Raw genomic sequence first — 20,800 nt, 5'->3', positions numbered from 1 at the left:
TGGTAAAATCAGCATTTTATCACCTCAGACGTTTATCAGAGGTTAAGCCCTTTCTTTCCAAGCGTGACTTGGAAAGTGTTATTCATGCCTTTATTACCTCACGTTTAGATTATTGTAATTCTCTTTTAATAGGGGTTGGGCAGGGCACTTTGTCACGCTTGCAATTAGTGCAAAATGCTGCGGCACGATTTTTAACTGGCAGAAGAAAATTTGATCACATCACTCCGATTTTGGCCTCTTTACACTGGCTTCCAATTTAATTCAGGATCCGTTTTAAAGTCCTTTTATTGGCTTTTAGATCTCTAAATGGTCTGGCACCTGTTTATTTGTCTGACTTGTTGAAGCCCTACGTCCCCACTCGTTCCCTTCGGTCAGCTGAGCAGTTGGTGCTTTCGGTCCCAAAGTCACGGCTGAAACTTAGAGGAGACCGAGCGTTCTCTGTTGCTGTGCCGATGCTTTGGAATAACCTTCCTCTCCATATTAGACAGGTTACATCAGTGCCAGTTTTTAAGTCTTTATTAACCCTCGGAGGCTTTAAGTCAAAAAAGGGACCTATTTTTATTCCCTGGCTTTTAACTCTGTGGGTAACTGATTGGTGTTGATCATGTCCATAACTTTATGACCACAGCACACTGTTGAATCTGTGCCAGGTAGAGTTAGGGCAGTTCTGAAGAACAAATGGGGTCCAACATAGTACCAGCAAAGTGTACCTAAATAAGTTGGTTGATGAGTGGATAAAACCAATTATATACATGACTAGCATTGATTTCCTTGCTCAAGTCAGAGCTGCACTTTGACAAATCACAGGCTAACCACTGAATGCCTAAAGGGTCTGAAACTGAAGTGAGTGAACGAAGCCTGGAATCATGATTCAAAAGGCCGGAGTTCCCCAAAAATAACAAAAATGCTACAGATACCAGCTTGCTTCTTTATTTCAAATAACATTCAAAGGAATGAAACCTGTCACCTGAATTTAAGTTTTAAATAGTATTAAGGAGCATTTTATGTTTCTAAAAGGGAACAAAGAAGTGCTTCCAGTCCAAAAATTGGAGAAATCAACACCTACAGGTGCTCTTTCATCTATTTGGAACGCTAACGTTGAATAAACTATTAATTGCTCTGCTGGTTTCTGACAGGTTTCTGGACCTTTCTATACTTTGTAAGTTTCTGCTTCCTCGCCAATCAGTGGTCTCGGACCAGAGCTGAAGAGCTGCCACTCAACCAAGGAGCAGATGCCGCTCGGGCAGCAATCGCCTTCTCTTTCTTCTCCATAATCACCTGGGTAAGCCCCTCCAACCACCTAAAAGCAAAACCACCTTTAACCCCAAGAGCTGAGGCTGGAAATCTTTCTATCTGAGTTGATTCCATGTCTAAAGTTAATTATGAAACTCCAGCAGCAACTGGCCTTATGAGGCATTGATGTACGTATTTATTGTGACTTTGGACTTTCAAAAAGTTTCTTTTTTTTTTTTATTGTAATAGCTGTACTGATTTTCCTAAATGCTACCTCTGACATTGCCTTTATAAAATATAAATAAAAACTAATCAGAAGTTACAAAACTGTAATAACTGCCTGGCTCACATTATACCAAAACCTGCTAAAGCACTTCTCGATTAGCACATACTGCAGTGTAGCTAGTTTAAGTCTAACTATAGAAATGTTATTTGTTTTAAGGCTTTTCTTTTGGACTCTCTCTTGGCTTCTTCTTGAAGTTTTATTGGTTTCCACGATGGGCTGTTTTGTTAGCTGTAAACTCAGTTCACTATTTTCCCTTCTTCTTTCTGACATTTTGTTGGCACAGACAAGCTAGCTAGCTTGTATAACTAGCTAGCCAGCTTACCTATAAATTAGCTGGCTTTATTTCTACTAAATTCTATAAAATAAATGATAAAATTCTTCTTTTTAAAACCTTTGTTGCTAAAGTGTAGTTATAATGTGCTTTTATGATTAGGAATACCTCACACTGAGTCTCAGACTCACTTTTCCCTCTCTGTGGCCCTTTTCCCGGTCCTCCAGGCTGGTCTAACAGTGCGTGCGGTCCAGAAGTATCTGCTTGGCACAGACATGACACTGTTCACCACCGAACACATGGACGGTGGTGCACCCACCCAGCCATACCCCTCCAACTCTCCGGGAGGCGGCAGCACCACCATCGAGACCACGGAGACCTACCAGAGCCCACCATTCACCGAAAACAACGCAGCACCCACATACCAGGTTCCCATTTACTAGAAAGGATAGACCTGGTGATGGTGGTGGAAGAAGAAGAAGACGACAGGGGAGAGGGATGCAGATAAGAGGAAACTGCTTTCTGTGATGTTACACGTGCAGTTGTTTATGTTGATCCGGGCTGAGTTTTCAGTAAGCGTTGAATTAGCGGCCTCTGATTCCTCATTTCTTCCTCTTGGTACCTTTTCCTTCCCGAACATTCCAGTTTTATCGTCACTTTTGTACGCCTCTCTGTGGAGCAAGGCCACAGCACAGGTACGAGAGCTGATAAATCAAAAAGAAAAACAAGTGGAGGAAATGCAGAGCAGGAGGCCACTTTTGCCGACTTCAAACGCATTTTGACAAAAAATAAGTATGAAAAAAAAGTGATCAACAAGTCAGTGACTCCACCACAACAAAGCAGTATTAGATCCCTAAAAATAGTGCAGGAGGCACTCGCATCCAGAGAGCACCCTTGTCTTATTCTTTTCATTTATTCCAAATCCCCTTTCATGCCAAACACTGCAGGGAATCGTTTTTCTTTTTCTTTTTTTTGGTTGTTGTTTTTCTTTTTCTTTTTTAGCTAGAGTCTGGTCTTTCCTCGTATGTTCCCTGCTGCAGTTAGAAACCATCATCTGCATTAAATCTGCATGTTTCTAAACTTAGAGATCAACTAAGTGCCATACTGTACTGTGTGTTTCAGACAGTGACTTAATTTAGTAGTTTTCCACATGCTGTAAAGAAAAGAAAAACAAAAACAAAAAAAACACAACGGCAATGTTTTTGTGACCAAGTGCAATATTTCACATTCTTATGTAAGTAGGTAGATGCAGTACTGTAGATAAACTAGTTTAGGTCAATTTCAGGTGCTGTCTCAAATCACATGCAATTCTTTGGATTGTGCTGATAAGTCTCGACGATCTGACCACCCTGGTGACGTTTTGCAGGAAATGGAAGTTGTATCAGATGATCAAAGCGCTCCAGAGAGAGAGAGAAAGAGAGAATTTCTCTTCCATGGAAGCTGAGCTATTATATACATAATTAGAAAAGTTCAAATTGTGCTATATCATCCTTTCAGACATGTTTTAGTCTCCCTTAATGAAGTCTATCGCACATTTTAAAGCAAACGACACTCACGGTGCAAAATATAAATGGTACAGTGTCACCCTGACTGAGCCGGTGTGATTTTGGGGGTCAGCCTGATTACACTTCAAATTCAGTGTGGAAACCTTCATCCTTATTGAATCACCATTCAATCTGGTATATTTCTGTGCCTGGCATGAATGGATTATTAAATGGACCTAATGGGCTCCTGCACTGGAAGTGATTATTAATCCTGGAAAGTCAGTTACATGACTATTAAAAACACACACACACACAAACTGATCAGGAGTTCGGGGGGAGGGTGGGGGCTTTTACAGCCTGTGCCCAGGGGGCCTTTGTCTCACAATCAATCCACGGTGCCAGGGAATGTATTCAGTGTGTTATTTGAGACAGCGCCCTGTGCTGACTGCTGTGTGTACAAAAATCAGGAGAGTGGGAGATATTCTGGGTAAATTATGTAGGTCCGTTTATATTTACGTTTTAGAAGCTGCCAAACTGCCCTGTGTTCTTATTGCTGTCTTCTGATTACCACGTTACTACTATGTTGTTAATAGGATCTTCTGGAGGGGGGGAGGGCAAAAGAAAGAATATAGTTGGGGGGTGTTACAGATCGCTCGCTGGCTAATTCATTGATCCTGCAATCCTGCCATATTAAGGAGAGAGCGGCGGGTTGGGGTGTAATAATTAGTTGCCATGACGACAGGGTTGTGTGGATGTTGGTCACCAGGGGCCCTGATGTAGATAGTACCCATGCCAACCATGTCGGTGTGTAGCAGTGTCTGTGCTGTGCTTTGCGTGCACGCTCTCATCAGTGAATCTGTGGTGTCGTGTGGTGTGTGTGCGACCGTGCGAGTGTGTCCACGTGCACCATCGTCGTGCACGAGGGACGTGTAAGTCTGCACGCTTGTGTCCAAAGCCGTGAGTGTGTGCAGTCAGTTGGGTTCTGTGCTGCATCGAAGTTTGTTTTTTCTTTAACGTGCATTTATCAGAGAGGGGGAATCACGAGCGTGCTATGATATTTAATCATTTTGCCTCAGTAAAAACACTATTTAACCTCAGTGTCACTGATAAGGTATACATAATGCAAAGCAAATTAACTGGGCAAAAATCTGAAAGAATTCTAGTTAAAGTGACACACATGACCAGTCGAAAGCCTTGCTTGCTGTTCTAATGGATCCAGTGTAAATGGTTATCTCTGCTGCGGCAGGACAACTGAAGCAATCGTCATAATAAGGAAAGAAAATTGTTTGTTATATATCGAATGCTGTGTCACTCCGACTCTGATAGGATGTTTTAGAAAGACTGGCAGCATCGGTGAAGCTGACAGGATCATTTTATACGTTTGTAACCGCCAATGTATCCATACTTTAAATTTACTTTCTGATTCCTCAGTTGTAGTTTTGCACAAGTGTGTACACACATTTAAAAAAAAAAAAACTTTAAGTATTATTAAAAATCCTTGATTTCATGGACTGGAGCTACAGGAAGCCAACAGACTGAAAATGTTAACTACTGTAGATATGTAGTTATAGAAAAAAAACTCTTATTCTGCAATAATAGAATTTCTGTGTGTCCTCAGTTCCAGCACTCAAATGAATAACACTGATCTACTTGTGATCTTTAAAAAAAACCCAGTTTTACTCACCTCGCCGTCTGTCAGCGAGTGTTAAGTTAAGCATGTCTTTAAAACCGTGGGATAATCCAACAGTCCTGTCTTTCAGAGTTTTATTTTGGGACAGGGTGCAACGCCACTGGCTGCTGGACTACAGCTAGAATAGGGGACAGGAGGAGTACCGTTAAGTCTATTTGTAAGAGTTAAAGGACTATACTTTGTGTTTTAGCCCACCAGCTGCAAATTGTGCACAGATCCCCTACTTTTCACACGGGCTGGTCTTAGTTTATTTGAAAATGCTTTGAATATGTTCTCACAGACTCCAGCTTGGTTTACGTGTTGTTTGTTTTTTCAGATTTAACTGTTAAGGACACTGGCTTACCATAAACCACAACCTGCTAATAAATAAAAACTTTGAAAGAATATTTAATCATAAATATAGGGGTTTTTTTATACTATTTTTGACACCATTTTTCTAGAGGAGACATTTGACATAGTTGAAAGCAGCTTTGTTGCTGGTGGAGTCTGCCATTGCCATTCTGAGAAATCGGATTTAAGCAGCTATGGATAAAGTTTAAGTTCAGTTTATGGCATGAGTTTTGAAAATAGTCTGTCGTTATGTGTTAGAAAGCACCGATGTAGTCCTTTAAGTCTTCAGTGTTGCCGGGATGGTAGTGAACAGATAACTGTGGTTGGGTGAGAGGTGCTGCTGGGGTGTTACTGGGTAGATTGGGTTGCTGTCAGGTCAGGTTGTATTGATGTTCTCAGTGCTTCAGTCTCTTCTTCAGTCACTGTGGTAGATAATAATAATAATAATACAAGCATTCTCTGTGTTTTGTGCTCTGGCCCATGTACACCACCGTGGTATTGGTTTGATTGTAAAATTCAGTATGTTATTGAAGTAAATGAAATTATTGTGTGATGCTGTTCAGGGTCTGATGTGTCCACTACTACAGAAAATTTAAAAAACAACAACAAATAAATAAATTTATGTCAATAATGCATATTTATAACTAGAAAGCACTCTCTGTTGGAAATACTTTGTCCGATCACTCTTAAAGGGGCTAAAATCAGTCGTTCATGCCATTAATCTGTTAGACCAAGGTCGTAAAGAAGGCATGTCATATAGTACAATACGTTGCATGGATACATCAACCAAGAATTCAAGTGAACATTGATTTTATGGCGTGTTACCCCTTAAACGTTTCTTCTGAGTTGCTTCTTCCTTTCCTGAAGGTGTTTGACCTCTTCAGTGTAAAAACGCGTGTACAGAGATGTGTATCACTGTCTATTACCTGAATGTCTCTGGACTGCAGTCTGACCATCACTCCAATAAAAAAGAAACCATGTTCTGGACTGGCTGTTTGTGTCCCTGGGTTTCGTGGGTGAGGACCTGTGACTTTGTGAATGGGTGAATGACTGAATGTAGTGTAAAGCGCTTTGGGCTCCTTAGGGACTAAGTAAAGTGCTATACAAATACAGGCCATTTACCATTTACTTTATTTTATTTTCCATATACACACTATTTCCCTGGGCTTTCCAAAGCTTTAGAGAATGGAAGCTGTGCCAACCCCTACACTTCTTCAATAAGAAAGCTCTAATTGTGCACCAGATAACTTAACTTTAGAGGGAAATCATTCACAGGTGGATACAAGTACCAAAATTGGTACAAAACCTGTTTTATTATTGCTTTTCTGATCCATTTTCAGTATAGTTAGACTTGCACTGCACTTGCTTTTTATGTGATCTTGGTGTCAAATCAAACATGAAGACGTTTTTTGTTTGTGCTTAAATAATGTGCCATCATGTGTGTGGACCACTGGAGCAATATAATGAAAAATGGTTAATAAAAACAAACAAACTGCCATCAAGTCAAACATGGAAAACTTTGCAGTGTCAACAGAAACTGTGTTTTTGGCAGCAGGTCAAAAATAGAGCAGTATACTCTGTGAAAACTAGTCTGCCACTTTAATACACAGACACCCTGCTGACAACAGTACAAGCATGACAAAGAGATGAGTAGATAATCCATTACCTTTCAATTTGTGTCAGTGCTTGATTTTACTTGAGTACGCAGACCGAGTGTGGGTGGAAACAACGGTGCCTTCAGCTGAATTTGTTCATCATAACCAAATGTGTAGTCAGAAGTGGAGATCTCAATTGTTACCATCTTGTTTCTCCCATGTTTAAAAAGACAATTTGAACAAAACTGTTGAGAAATATACAACAAGACTCATTGTTCAGTTCTTTAATTTCCTTTTGAAACCTTGTGCAACATCATGGCCACATTTGTACCAGTCCATAAACAAAATTATGAAATCTACTGGTGAGTTGTGCAAACGGAATAAAAGAGAATGGGGTTTATTGAAAGAAAAACAAAAAGCATTCAACTGATGAATCCATAATTTGTTCCAATTTCTGAAGCAGCTCACTTTCTGACACACCGTCCTGAATGAGGAGTCCATTCACTGACACTGTTGACAGGCCTGCATAGAGCAATGAACAATTAAAAGCAATTAGACAGCTATAAATATAAAGCTAAATATTCAAACTGAACCTCTTATTTAACCAAGCAGCACAGCTGGAGACTCATGCAGACTTTATCAACTTGCCAGAGCAAGGTAAAAAAGAAAGAAAGAAAAGAAAATCAATATAATATCAGCATTAGGGAGCGTTGCATTCTTCAAGTAAAGCCCTGGCTCGCCTCTCCGCTTTCATTAAATAAATTTAGAGTTCTGATTAGACGTTGCCGGTGCCAGTGCCAGCTGGGGACGTCCTCAAACGATGAGAGTTGAAAGAAGATTTAAGATGTGGCGACCCTGTGCATCTTGAATTGTAAACCAATCACATAAACCTATCAATATTAATCCCCATCAAAGTGGAAACACCATGAACCATCTTCTTTTGCTACACTAGGCCTCCGACTCCTCCCAGAGGAAATGAGCGGCTGCTTTCCCACACCGGCTGCTGCGTGGCTGTGTCAGAACCACAGAACTGAATTCGCCTCGCAATGGCAAACGGACCAGAGGAAGGCTGAGAAAAGTGGGCTAGCTGATGATTCGGCTAATCGACTGCAAAGAGGGGAACTCCTCGCTCTCCGTGATGTGCAGGGTCTTGTGGGAGTTGAAGTCTTTGGGGGCCAGCACCTGTCTGCAAGTGGGGCACACCCGGCAGTCCAGCTCAGCTGCCATGTTAACCGCTGTAGCAGGCGTCTGCCAGGCATTCTTCTTGTTTTTATTTTTCTTTCCTCCTCCAGCCCCAGACTGCTTCTCCAGTGCCTTACAGTCTCCGTGCGCAGTCAGAAGCTCCTGCTGCTTGCCCGTGTCCGGTAAGAGCACAAGCAGCTCATTGAAGATGCGGTTAAAGCCATCCCCAAGCAGGTCCTTACAGCTGCGGTGGTACTGGGCTGCTGATATCACACCCTGGAAAGACAGAAAGGACATATGAGCAAAGTAAACAAACAGGAAGTGAGGAGCAGGTTCTTTCAGTGGGCTTCTTCTCGTTTGTCATTCATGTTAAATAAAGACATAGTCTTGGGAAAAGGTAAGCCCTAACAAAATAACCACTGGGCTAAACATTTTTCACTCAACACACGGAAGCATTATTATTATTATATTATTAATAATAATTAATATAATGCAGAAATCAGCTGCAGTTTTGTTTTACTGATCGACTACACAGTCCTACAACCAGGGGAGTGGCACTTTACATCCACATCTGTCCAAACTAGAGCAAAATATAGAGGTGAAGGCTTTAATGTAATCCAATCAAAGGTATTTAAATTTATTATGTTTGGCCAAAAAAATCTGATTCAGAGAGAAAATAAAGTTGCAGCCATAAAAATCCGGTAGTGCATGCACATACGTATTCACATTTTTAGCTGGCAGCACATTTCTTTATAAATGTGGAAAATCATGGCATCATTATAATGAATTCTCTTGATCTACTCTATGGTAATCACGCACACTACCCTCCTGACTGAGTAACGGTGCTGAATAATGGTTGTGTTTATGTGCAACATTACGATGATGTACGCCAACCTTTGACCTTCATAATCACTTTGTCCTCATTTGAGGATGATAAAGCAGTGACAGTTATTATTTATTATGTCATAATTGATGTATAAGACCAAATACAACTAAATTCTAACTTACTCATTTAAGTCAAAGTGAACTAGAATTAAAAAAATAAAAAAATAAAATAAAAGTCTGTCCCTGAGATACTACTTCTCACAACTCTTGGAGGGATGCACAACCTTAACACAGAGCTGTAACCACTTCAGGGGCATTTAAAGGGGACGGGGAACAAAAAACAAAAAAACCCAGACAAAATATCCATACCAACAGAGTATTTAGCTCTTATGTAGTGAGTACCTGTCTGAACTGGGCAGAGTAGTTTTTGAACTGGTTGAATTTTGATTCGTCATCGTTGAGGTACTTCCTAATGGACTGGATCAGCTCCAGGTTCCTCTCGCGGAAGTCCTCTGGCACCAGGTAACCATTGCTCGGCACTTTGGGAGGCCTGGGAACAGACAAAAAACACTAAGTACCGACAAGGCCAAACAAAAACCTTTGTGTCAAGCAGTGATCATGTAATGTAGAAAAACGAGAGGCTCACAGGTTGACTACTGGGGGTGTAGACTCCACCACATTGCTGTTGAGGGGGATCCCTGTGAACCCTGGGGGAGGTTTAGGGGCTGACATACCCAGGCCAGGTGGAGGCAGGGGCATGGTGGAGGATGGGGCTGGAGCTGAGGCTTTCATTGGGAAAGAGGTCTTAAAGCCTGAAAAACAAAGAGATCGTGAACTTTGAATGATGCAGTACCAACTCTGAAAAACAGTTCTCAGGGTTTTAACTATAAAACCAACACCGCAGTGTTTAAACAAAATGCTTATTTGTGAGGCACGGTTTTACAATAGTATAACATCATTACATCATTAATTTGATGAAAACCGAAAATTAAGTCAAATTAAAGCTCAGAGCTCGGGGTTTAAATATTCACCTAAGAACATTTTGAAGAGCATGTTCACAGCCGGGTATAAAAAAAGTTTTAACCAGTTTCCCTCTTTACAACAACTGTGTGGTGGGTGACTTGTTTGTTGTTGTTGTTTTTTTTAATTTAGGGATGTGGGTGCTTTGTAGTAACATCTGGCTAAAAAACAAACAAACAAAAAACCCCAAACCAAACCAAAACATTAGATTAGCCAAACCGTTCACTAAATGAGGAGTCAAACTCTATGACTCTTCTTTTATATGAAGTCTATGGAAAACCTTAGCTGTCTACCTTTTTACCACTGCTTGCCGGACCGCTCTCATATCAATCAAATATCATATTGCCTAATAATGAACAATTCCTGGTTTCCAATCAACCACACAACCAAAGAACAGAAATGACTTTCCATAATTCTTATTGACTCTGTTTATTGTAAGAGCTAAGTTGGAGAGTTTCCAAATGATTTCCAGGAAGTCTTCCCCCCCGCTTCTTTGTGATGGCAGCTATCAGTCATTAAAGCAGCTGTACATTCAGTTTTAAATGTATTAGTCGTTTGTAGTTTGAGGTCCTGCAAAAAAGACCTGTATGGTGGATATATTGGATGGAAAGAAGCAACAGTACGTGTAAATTGATGATAAATGAATACTGTGGATTGTTATTCCGTACCTGGTGGTGGATTTTTGGTCATGAGGGCAGGGAACTCCTCCTCTTGTTCATCGGCAGGCTCCGCAATGGGATGATTTGTTAAGGGAGCGTCATCTTTGCTAGTGGGTGGCGATTGCTCAGCGTAGCCGTTAGCCAGCCCACTTGTAAGTGCCGCTGTCACAGGACCGGAAAGCGGTTTGTTCCACGTTTTCTCAGGAACATTTTCCTTTTGTGCCGTTGTTTCCACTGAGACTGGATTTACAGTTGTTCCCAGGTCTGACTTTGTAGTTGCAGATGTAGGGGGAGCAGTTGGGTTCTTCGGTTTTTTCTTCTTGTTGGCTTTTGGGGTCGGGAGATCGGTGTTGGGGGTTGGATTTGAAGCGCTCGGGGTCACAGCTGGGTTTGAGGATTTGCTGCTGCCTGCTTTAACAGTTAGCAGAGAGGAAATATCCAACATGGTGGGCACTGAGCGGAACTCCTGCTGCGTCATTCCTCCGCTTTCATCGTCGGAATGAAGGGGAGAGTAATTTGACAACGCTTTCCCGTTCTCACCCACTTTCTTTTTCCTCCGTGAAGACGACAAGGATGAGGAGGAAAGGAGCTGAGGGCCAGAGGATACAGAGGAAAGGGGTGGGGGAGGTCTGGAGGAAGGAGTAGGCTGAGTGTTGGGTTTAGCTGCAGATGTGTGGTTGGACCAAGCAGAGGTGGTACCAGCTGCAGGTTTGGGGGCCCGGACTCTGGAGACGAGAGCAGGGAAATCCTCTTCTTGAAAAGAGGACGTCTTCTTAGGCTGCGCAGAGTAAGCTGGAGTCATGGGGGTTGTGAGCGTGGCAGTTGACAGGCTGGGGAAGTCGTCCTCCTTTAAAGCTACGTGGGATGGTGCAGTTACTGCAGGAGCTGGCTTTACACTGCAGGGACAAACAAAAAACAGCACAAATGACAGATTTGTGTCACACTATGCTCACATACACACTGAATAATGAAAACGTTGTACTCTGATGAAGCTTACACAGCTGCAGCAGCTGTGGCTCCCAAAGCTGGGAAGTCATCTTCTACATCTCGCGGGTTCTGGCTCTTCATTGTTTTTACTGTTAAAGAGGCAGAAATAAATACACTAAAACTAGCAGACAAATACGCCTGACATCTAGCAACCATAAGCATTATGTATGTTTTTTCAGTTTACTTTTTACCTGGAGGTTTGCTCGCTTGTTTGGCATGTCCGGTCGGGTGTCTGAGCTCTTCTGGTTCTGGTCTCTCAGCCCTCTCCTCTCTGCAGTGTTTGGGAGCGCTCCTCTCCTGCACTGCTGCTCTCTCTTCTTGTCTTCGCATTGCAATGGATGCCCTCAAAGCAGCTTCCACCTGCCTGTCTTCCTCATTTCTGTGCAGACAAGCAGACAAAACGGTAAAAAGCAAGAAACTACTCCCACTCTAACAGCTGCTGAAGTTTTTTTAAAGTAATATACAGATACACAAGCACGCAAACACAGTAACAGCACAATGTGAGACACCCAGGTGCAACAATGCCGTGCAGTCATTCTTCAAATGTTTTCCATGTCTGTCTCTCAATACAAGTGGATGCTCTGCAGTCCAGTACTCATGCATATAACTGCACCCATCCATCTTTTTATATCCTGCAAAATTTCCATGTCACAGACAAAGACGAATGTACCCTTTAACAACAGCCATCTCTTCCAATTCTGACAGCTCCACCACTAATCCTCCCTTCCAATTAACTCAGAGCTGGTCATTTATACTCACCTCGAGTACCTCCAGCTTTTCTGTCCCCCGTGAGGCCTTCCCCTTCCTCCTCGGTTGTGACGCACCTCCTCGTAGTCCTCGCCTGTCACCATACCTGTAAGAACGCATGTGTTCTGATCATCTCAAATGCCAAACAGAAATCCTGGTGGTATGGCAATACAAAAACACCACCGTCTCGACCGACCGACCTTCATTTCGCCTCTGCTGTCTTGGGGCGTAGTTAAACTGCAGGTCGATGTGACGGTTCTGTCGAGCCTCTGCTCGGTTCTTGCTGTGTGCTGCAGCCTTGTGAGCCTTGTAGTCAATCTCGGAGCGAAACGCGTGAGTGAACTGTTCTGTGGCGCAGCGACCTTCCTCGCACAGATAGTGACTCTCTCTGAAGTGCTCACTCAGATACTGGTAATCACTGTTGGTAGCACGGTTAAAAACAAAAGTCTGGTTTAATATTCTTCTACATTAGGTAACAAAAACAAAGGAGGGTTTGTGTGGATGGGGGAAAGGGTCACACACACCTGTAGTACTCCTGAGAGCCGTCTGCGTCACAGAAGTGGCAAAAGTAGTGATCCCTACGCAGGTGTTTCAGCAGCTCATCGTTATCAAGGTAACGGTCATCGCAGAACTTGCAGAGCGGGTGGCCTCTGTGACTGGTGTCATCTGGGTCTCCATGCGCTCTGTGACGTGCCAGCTCCTTACGATTATACCACTTCCGTTCATGGGAAAAGATCTGCAGGGAAAGAGTAACTTTTAAAGTAAATAATTATTCAGGAGATCAGCAAACAAAGCTCTTTATCAGGATATTGACATCTGTCTTCTTTATATCTGGCTTCCTTCAACCAGCCCTTATTTGCCTGAAAATGTAAGTCTGTCCAACTCACCATTTTTATATGCAACAGCAGGTTTAAAACAAACAAAAAAAAACAACAAATGCATAAAAATGACCTGATACACAGCACTTTCAGTTATCGACAGACAACTTGAACAACACTACGGTTTCTCATTCGGTGTGAAAAGCAATACATCAAATAACAACCTTAAAAAGGAGGGTGAATTTAATACAATTCAACAACTGTATTGTGTAAGTGCTTTTGTTACCATTTAGTAGCAGATACTGCTGTCAAGGACAATGACTGGATGCCTTCAAACTGAAATAAAGAGTAACTAACTAAACATTCATATTTATATCTGAACACTGTTGGTGGTAGCTCCAGTAAATTAAAAAAGACCAAAAAGAACCGTTTGTGCTACAAAGTTTCCATGTACATTTGTGCTACTACGGTAGTCATGTAATACTGAGAACCCGATCAGACACCCCTTTATTTACTCTTTAGGGATGATGAAGATGATACCTTTAGATGCTTTGTGCAGAGCTTGCAGCAGAAAAGCTCATGCTGCTTCCTCATGTGCTGCTCGAGCTCCTCAAACCTGGAGAAAACCTTGGGCTCCGAGCAGCGGAGACACTCGGGCAACAGCAGATGCCTGACAGACACACATCGAGGAAAACTTCAGTCGGAGTCAAGTAAAAATCAAAAGGGGCATGAAAGGCAGTTGGATACAGCAGGAAAAACCCAAAATTCAAGCCAAGTTTTTGTTTAGTTAAATGACAGATCAGATTGAGGATACTTCCTGCTAAAGCAAGTCATTTACACATTTGCAAATAAAAGCGCTCACTTTAGTCATCACACAAACTTAGACTCACTTTAAAAGCAATCAAAACAAGAACACAGCATGGAGTGTTGAAGAAGATAACACTAAAGGCTTTAAATGCTGACTTTTAGTTATACCGGTTTATACACATGCTTGTATACATTTACAATATGACCATATACTGAGACAGCAAGAGCACCATCTCTAACCACACATAGCATTAGTTAATACCAGCATGGCTCTCTATACACATTTCCATTGTATTTTTCAAGCAAAAGTTCAGCTATATTAACTGTAATTCTCTTACTGCTATTTCTGGGTTTTGTAGTATAAATGAACTGAAGTGCCAAAGAGCAACACAAGCACAAAGAATAGAGACATCTAGTACCTGTACTGGGCATAGATCTTCTCATCCACAAAATAGATGTCATACTTTTTCTCACAGTGGAACTGCTGATAGGGCAGAGACTGAAAGGCTTCAAGTTTTTTCACAAACACCACCTGAAAACAACATGACAGTCTTATTAATAATAACCTGTGGTAACTGGAGGAAGATGATTGTTTTAGAAATAGAAAGCATACCAGTGATGTCACACAAACACCTACTGTAATATCACATGAAATGATGCACGAACAAAACCACGTCAGTACAGAGGATGCATACTTGGTACGTGTCTAATCTAGGCAATTCAACACAGTTTGACATTACAACATCCAGCTGTTGGGAAAGTTTACGTCCACTCATCATGGCCACAAATGTCGTGTTAATTTAGTGCTGAAAGGTTGAAATGCTCTCTGTAATCCTGGCTGGATATTTGACTACTATTCTTGAAAAAATTGTTAGACTTCAATCAAATTAGTCAGTCTCAGAGTTGTTTTCTAAGCACAGTCAACAAATGCTCAGTGGGGCTGAAGTAGGGACTTTGGGAAGGCCATTCCAGAGGCTTATTACTAACCTGCTTTATCTATTCTAAATCCAGTTTTCATGTGTGTTTGGGATCATTGTCCTACTGGAACTGTGTCCACATGTAACCCTATCTTGTTTTATCAAAGTCATTAAAGATGTGTGCTATACAATCATTTTACCCTGGAGAAAGAACGAAATCATTTATAGCCCCAAACGACCATGACATTCATTCCCATAGTGAGTGGATGTAAACTTCTGATCACAGGTGTATTTGGCCTTTAGGGGAGTGTTATGAGGCCGGGGCCACCGTCCACTTGTTTTGACTCATTCCGTCATCTGCAATCAAGATTCGGAATTTATTCAGGGCTGACAGTAGGCAGACATCACAATGACCTCTAAAACTATATCAATTAAACATTTATCACAACCCAGTAATAACAGGTAGCATACCAGCGCCGCTAAAGCTCATGCTAAATTGAGAGGTGACAGCTAACGTGTTCAATTAAAAATGTATTATAGAGTTTACTGTCACCCTGGCTAAATGAGGTATACCCATAAACGTCGGATAGAGAAGCACTCTGTCATCAGCTCAATTATAAAATCCGGCTTCTAAACCAACTCTTTCTGACCAGTGTCAGTCTAACAGATAAGCTAACTTGTGCACTTGCTAATATTCGCTAGTTAGCTTAGCTAAGTTAATGACAGCTAAGAAAAAGTGTTCTCCACAGTGGGTACGCACAATGAGCTGCCACCTCTTTTTCCCCCTGGTGACTATTTTAATTGATTCTGAACACAGTTAGGATGCCAACACACAACTTGTGCCTATTTTTAGAGAGTAAAAACTATGAGAACGCTACGGCCTAGCTAATGCCACAAGGCTCCATCCCCGGGTTAACGTAGCAGAAGAACGCGCACCTTGTCGAGCTCCTCCCGGCAGACGGCGCAGTACTTCTGATCGCACAGCACCCTCATCTTGGTGGAGCAGCGGTAACAAACGGGATGGTCGCATTTTCCCAAGGCGAAGATCTCGACCTCTTGGCAGCACAGAACACAGTTCTTCTCCGCGTCTTTTGTCGTTGTTGAGTCCATCTTGGTGAAAAGGCACAAGTCAAGCTTAATAGTTATTTGGGAGCGCCACAGAGCTGAAGTGCTTACGTAATTATGAAAGTCTACTGCCGCGTCACGTAAGTGTTACACCAGCGATCAACACACCACAGGGATGGACCGAGCGCACCCTGCAGCGGTGCTTTTACCCATCACACCTTGTGGGATCTGTGCGAGCCTCACGTGCGTACCTTGGTGGGAACCGGTAAATGTGCTGATAGGAGGTGTTGTACTTTGGAAAACATTCATTAAAGCTGCGGCTAAAAACAGCAGACTGAAGCTACAATTCACGCGGGCCTACCTTGGAATATATATATGTATATACATATGTATGGGAAGGAGGATCTTGAAGTTGATGCATGTGTATGCATATATATATATATGATTTTTATTTTAAATCGTTGTCTGGTCTAGATCATTGGGATGCTGGTGGTGTATATTTTCTTGCCACACTTTAGGCCCATTAATACCTACTGCTTCCAGTTCACGTATGCATCAACTTCAAGATCCTCCTTCCCACTTTCACAGACCTTCATAACCTTGCTCCTTAGTATTTATCTGATATTCAATGTCTTTTGTCTATTCCACTTGTTCACCTGACTACCATGGGACTCAGAACCTTTAGTTGCCCTGCCCAAATACTTTGCAATGCACTTCCACCTGATACAGTTTCCTTTAAGGCCTTCAATGTCTGTAAAATGCCCTCATCTTAAAAACTATACCTGCCACCAGGTCATAATAAAACTGCTGCTTAAAATGTTTGTTTGCTGAGGGCCATTCCAAACCAAGCCTGTCACCTGAATCAAACACATCCATGTTGAAAGTAGCTGTGTTAATAAAGCTTTGGTTTTTAACATGAATTCTTGTGCTTACGTTTTTCTAATCGCCTCTTAAAATCTTTGTATCCACACACTTTTATTCTGCTGCTGGTAAACAGGAAGTTATTCCTACAGTTATTCCTACAGTCAGGTCCACCAAGGATTTTCTATTTGTGTTTCTAAAGAGATGAGTCAATGCCGTAACCCAGATCTTGGTGCTCTCTTGTGTCTATGGATGACTTGGAGACAGAACCCAGAGAGACAGAAGAACTTTTCTGATTTGGCTGTTTCCAAAAAACACCCAAAACTTTGCACTTCTCATCTTCCACATAATCAAACATTACCTCTTTACCTATAAATTCCCAAAGGACTCTTTAGTTTGTAATGTTTTATTGGATGGCTTACGCAAGTTACAGTTTCACCTTTTTAAAAAAGTGACTGGTGTCCAGGCAGGTGAAGCACCCGTCACTCATACAGTCTGTCAGCAGTGATTTCCATTGCTCATCTGTCCTTTATTGTGGTCAAGTGTGCAGGATTGTTAAGTGTCTTTGTAAGCTAGCGCCTCTTGTAGTGGTTGTTGCTCAGTCCCATCACTCTGAAGGTGCAGCTTGCGATCTTCTCGTAGAGAAGGAACATGAGAGCAGCAGTCAGCACCGTCTGCAGCAGCTTCGCTTCGAGGCCTTTAAAAAGACCCAACATACCATACTTCCTACAGAAGAAAACCAGCATGAAAACGTTATAGAACAAGAGGTGAAAGAGCAAAATTAGTAACTCAGATGATACATCACGAGGGTCCAGTGATGAATGCCCATACTCCATATAAAGCATACTCCCTAATTCATAAGGTTCGATCAAGGAATTCAACCAGGGATCATTTGCTTGTTATGTTGGATATAATTAATCTAATTGTTAAAATATAAATGCAGAGATTATCCAGTGTGTTTTCCTGATGAGTTCTCTAGAGTCTGACTGTACAGTTAGTTGTATATAATTATTACAGATGTGTATGGTAATGCATTTGCAATGGTTTCTGTTGTAAATTTAAAAAAAAAAAAAAACGCAAAAAGACAAACAAACAGAGCAGTTTCTGTATGCATACAGATTTTTTTAAATACCAAATGGAGCTATTTTTTTCATCTTGTTCTTTATAGTAATTCTAACCCATGTTGCCTAGTATGCTCTGTTTAAATGCGGTCACCCAAAATCAAGCAGATTCTAATGTGGATATAACAAAACCATATTTGGGGTTCCCATCCAGCCATTTTCCTTTCCTTATCCAATTCAATCACCACTTTTTCATAGAACGACAGCCAGACACAGGCAAAACCTCAGAGAACACGCTAGTCAGATGGCGGCTTCAAACCCAGGACCTTCTAACCCATATGTCATGGTGGCAATTTGCACTGCAAGTATGTTAATATGCGTGTGTAAACACTTACCTCACCCTGTTGACCAGCAGACACTTTATAGTTCTGAGACTGGACAGCAGCTTTGACTTCTCTGTCGATGTGTTGTTGTACTGTCCAAACTGTGGTGATTGAACAAAAAAGAAAAGCATCTCTGAGATTAATGTTTTCTTTGTTACAGGTTCATACATTCACAAATCTAGCTACTAAAAGATTATATGTGTCACTTTAAAAGTGATCAACAGAATGCAGACATACCCTAAGAATGGACTGTATAGTCTGCAGTGGGTATGTCACAGTGGTGGCGATGGCTTTGGCGATGGCCCCGATCACAAAGACCTCCAGTGATGACAGCTTTGGGCAGAAAGAAGAACCTGAATCTTTTGTGTATCATCAGAGGAACAAACGTATCCCAAAGGTGAAAGTTCTGAGTTCAGATGACCTCAGTAACAGGTGTAGTTTAAAGTTTTACTCTGCCTATCAGATTTTCCTTAGCTAATAAACATACCAACAAACGCTGCGGTAGTGTCCAAAAAAGTCTCAAAACGTGGTGTTCAAAAGATCAGGGAACACATGCAGAGCCACTGAACAAATCATGTGAACAGAATTACCAACCAGACAATGTCTGCATACTTCCCTTCCCTTTTCTTACTCACCTCCTTGGGAATGCCTCTCCTCAGCTGCCTCTTCAGGCCCTCATAAATCATGAATTGGATAGCGGGGTTCAGCACCAGCAGCAGGGACGGGAAGGTCCCGTTCCACAGTGCTGCGATGCCCTCGTCACGGATGATCTGCACAAATGCATCTGCAAAATCAAAACAATTTGGAAACAAACGCGCGAAAGAGAGAATTTGTAGTATGCACATGTGTAGAAGGTTTGCACAAATACTCATTAGAAGAAAAATGTAAGGTCATTTACCCAGAATCCCAGAGTAGTTGGTGGGATGGATGTCTTCATTGTGAAACTTAGAGCCCTGGAGCTTCAGTCTGGTATTGACAACCCACAAAGGGGTGGTGACAAGTACATTTACAACCCCTGGAGAGACAAAGAGGCAGATGAAATTGAATCTTTACTACCGGTTTCAGCATTTAGAAATGTAAATAATGTAAACTGGTTTTATACACTGTGCAGAATAGGCTACTAAATAGGAGTTCACACTAGTCATTCTTAGGACAAAGGTATGAGGGACTCGTCTGAAATTAGATGGCAGATCTTGCCAATGACCACCTCACCTGCTGCGATGCCTATGATCAAGTCAGTGCTTGGTGCTGACTGTTTTCCTTTCAGCCAGCTAGCCTTGAGGCAGTGGAAGCAGTAGAAATAGACAAAGTTGGAACAGCACAGGCTGCAGATGACAGGGAACCAACCTCTATAGGGTGCCAGTCTGAAGAAGGGGGCAGAGGTAAACACAGGAACACATCTTAGCAGCCTTCTACTGCTTGAAAGACTGTATTTTGATGTTTGAGGGGATGCGTGCAAATTTATTAAAATAGTTTTGGCTTGAAACACATTGAGATTTTCACTATTTATACTCACAATCCTTCCTCTTTCACAATTTCTGCCAGAATGGCTGGAGTTGATTTGGCTTTCCTGTTTTCATCCACTGAACACAAACAGATGGGGATTTTCTTTCAGTAAAAACAAAACAAAAAAACCCAAAACTTTTGGAAATGAGACTGTGATTTCTGCTCTCTTACCCTGGAGCCGTAGTCTGGCAGTATCAAGAGGGAAGAACACTGTCATTGCAGTCACACTTCCCTAAAGGGGCAACAGTAAGAAATCCATGGCATGCCATTTTTTTGACATATGGAACAAATCCTCGAATGAACCCCATATAAAAATCAAGCAAGTTACAGGAACATACATGTAAACGGTTTAAAATGCACACTAGGATCTAAAATAAGACGTTTTATATATGATTGTTATTCAGTATTCAATTCGGTGCGTATAATAAGTTACACGTACATAAACATTTCGCCGAATAAAGAGGTTATTATTATTGTAAACACTTCCACATTTACAGCTACATTATCTACTATTTATTGTTTTTGGTAAAGTTGGGAGTGGAAATTGTTATTTTGAACTGAGCTCTGTTTGGATAAAGCATATAAGAAGTGACGCTACAGCAACTCCCATTTGTGACTTAAAATTAAGCAGCGCATACTGAAACTAAGATCAACTTACCACTGCTCCTGAGACAGCATGAACCAAACTCTCATACGAGAAAACCTCGCTCATTGTCACCGCCAAATTGAGTCTGTTACATTCAATAATATTCAATATTGCCTTGACAGCCTAATAATTATTATTACAGCCTCCTTTCTCTTGCTAGCTGTTCTTGTTTGCCTCTCTCTAATAAACAGCTCGCTTCCTCGTTTCAGACTCGCGCGATGGCTTTAGGGAAATGTAGTTCTCTTCGCCCTACACGTTCCTGTTTGAACTTCAGGATTTCCTTACAGAGATTGGATAAAACCAGGGGTGATTTTAGCCCATTTTTGGGGTTGCTTCAGCACCCCCGAAATGAATCAAAGCACCCCCAAAGATTTCTTACTTTTTTGACAATACTTGCTACTACACACTACTAAAAATATAAAAAAGC

General features: G+C 41.7%; 3 protein-coding genes across 3 annotated transcripts in view; 1 reads left to right on the top strand and 2 right to left on the bottom strand.

The window, feature by feature from the left end:
• The window catches only part of syngr3a (synaptogyrin 3a), a 9,287-nt gene extending 3,006 nt beyond the window's left edge, over positions 1-6,281 (top strand). The window contains exons 3-4 of the mRNA XM_005945431.3: positions 1,137-1,282; positions 2,018-6,281. Coding sequence (XP_005945493.1) covers positions 1,137-1,282; positions 2,018-2,233 — 362 coding nt within the window. The 3' untranslated portion in view covers positions 2,234-6,281. The remainder of the gene's footprint in view (positions 1-1,136; positions 1,283-2,017) is intronic.
• Positions 6,282-7,158: 877 nt separating this feature from the next.
• Positions 7,159-16,161, bottom strand: znf598 (zinc finger protein 598). Its single transcript, XM_005945430.3, has 12 exons — positions 15,788-16,161; positions 14,354-14,466; positions 13,668-13,797; positions 12,834-13,045; positions 12,510-12,727; positions 12,322-12,415; positions 11,754-11,941; positions 11,573-11,651; positions 10,585-11,471; positions 9,543-9,708; positions 9,299-9,446; positions 7,159-8,347 (listed from the first exon to the last, which is right to left on the bottom strand). The coding sequence occupies exons 1-12, from the start codon at positions 15,959-15,961 to the stop codon at positions 7,973-7,975; spliced, it is 2,784 nt and encodes a 927-aa protein (XP_005945492.1). The 5' UTR covers positions 15,962-16,161; the 3' UTR covers positions 7,159-7,972.
• A 1,006-nt stretch (positions 16,162-17,167) lies between these two features.
• Positions 17,168-20,592, bottom strand: slc25a17 (solute carrier family 25 member 17). The gene is made up of 9 exons (XM_005945428.3): positions 20,386-20,592; positions 19,899-19,959; positions 19,738-19,804; positions 19,434-19,585; positions 19,120-19,236; positions 18,857-19,005; positions 18,459-18,554; positions 18,234-18,322; positions 17,168-17,503 (listed from the first exon to the last, which is right to left on the bottom strand). Exons 1-9 carry the CDS (start codon positions 20,437-20,439, stop codon positions 17,350-17,352), a joined length of 939 nt encoding a protein of 312 aa, XP_005945490.1. The 5' UTR covers positions 20,440-20,592; the 3' UTR covers positions 17,168-17,349.
• Positions 20,593-20,800: the final 208 nt, after the last annotated feature.

Source organism: Haplochromis burtoni, unplaced genomic scaffold (assembly GCF_018398535.1).
Source record: "Haplochromis burtoni strain Fernald_Lab_line unplaced genomic scaffold, NCSU_Asbu1 Contig_301, whole genome shotgun sequence".
NCBI lineage: Eukaryota > Metazoa > Chordata > Actinopteri > Cichliformes > Cichlidae > Haplochromis > Haplochromis burtoni.
The sequence above is the reverse complement of the archived record's forward strand: the minus strand, read 5'-3'. Positions and strand labels throughout refer to the sequence as shown.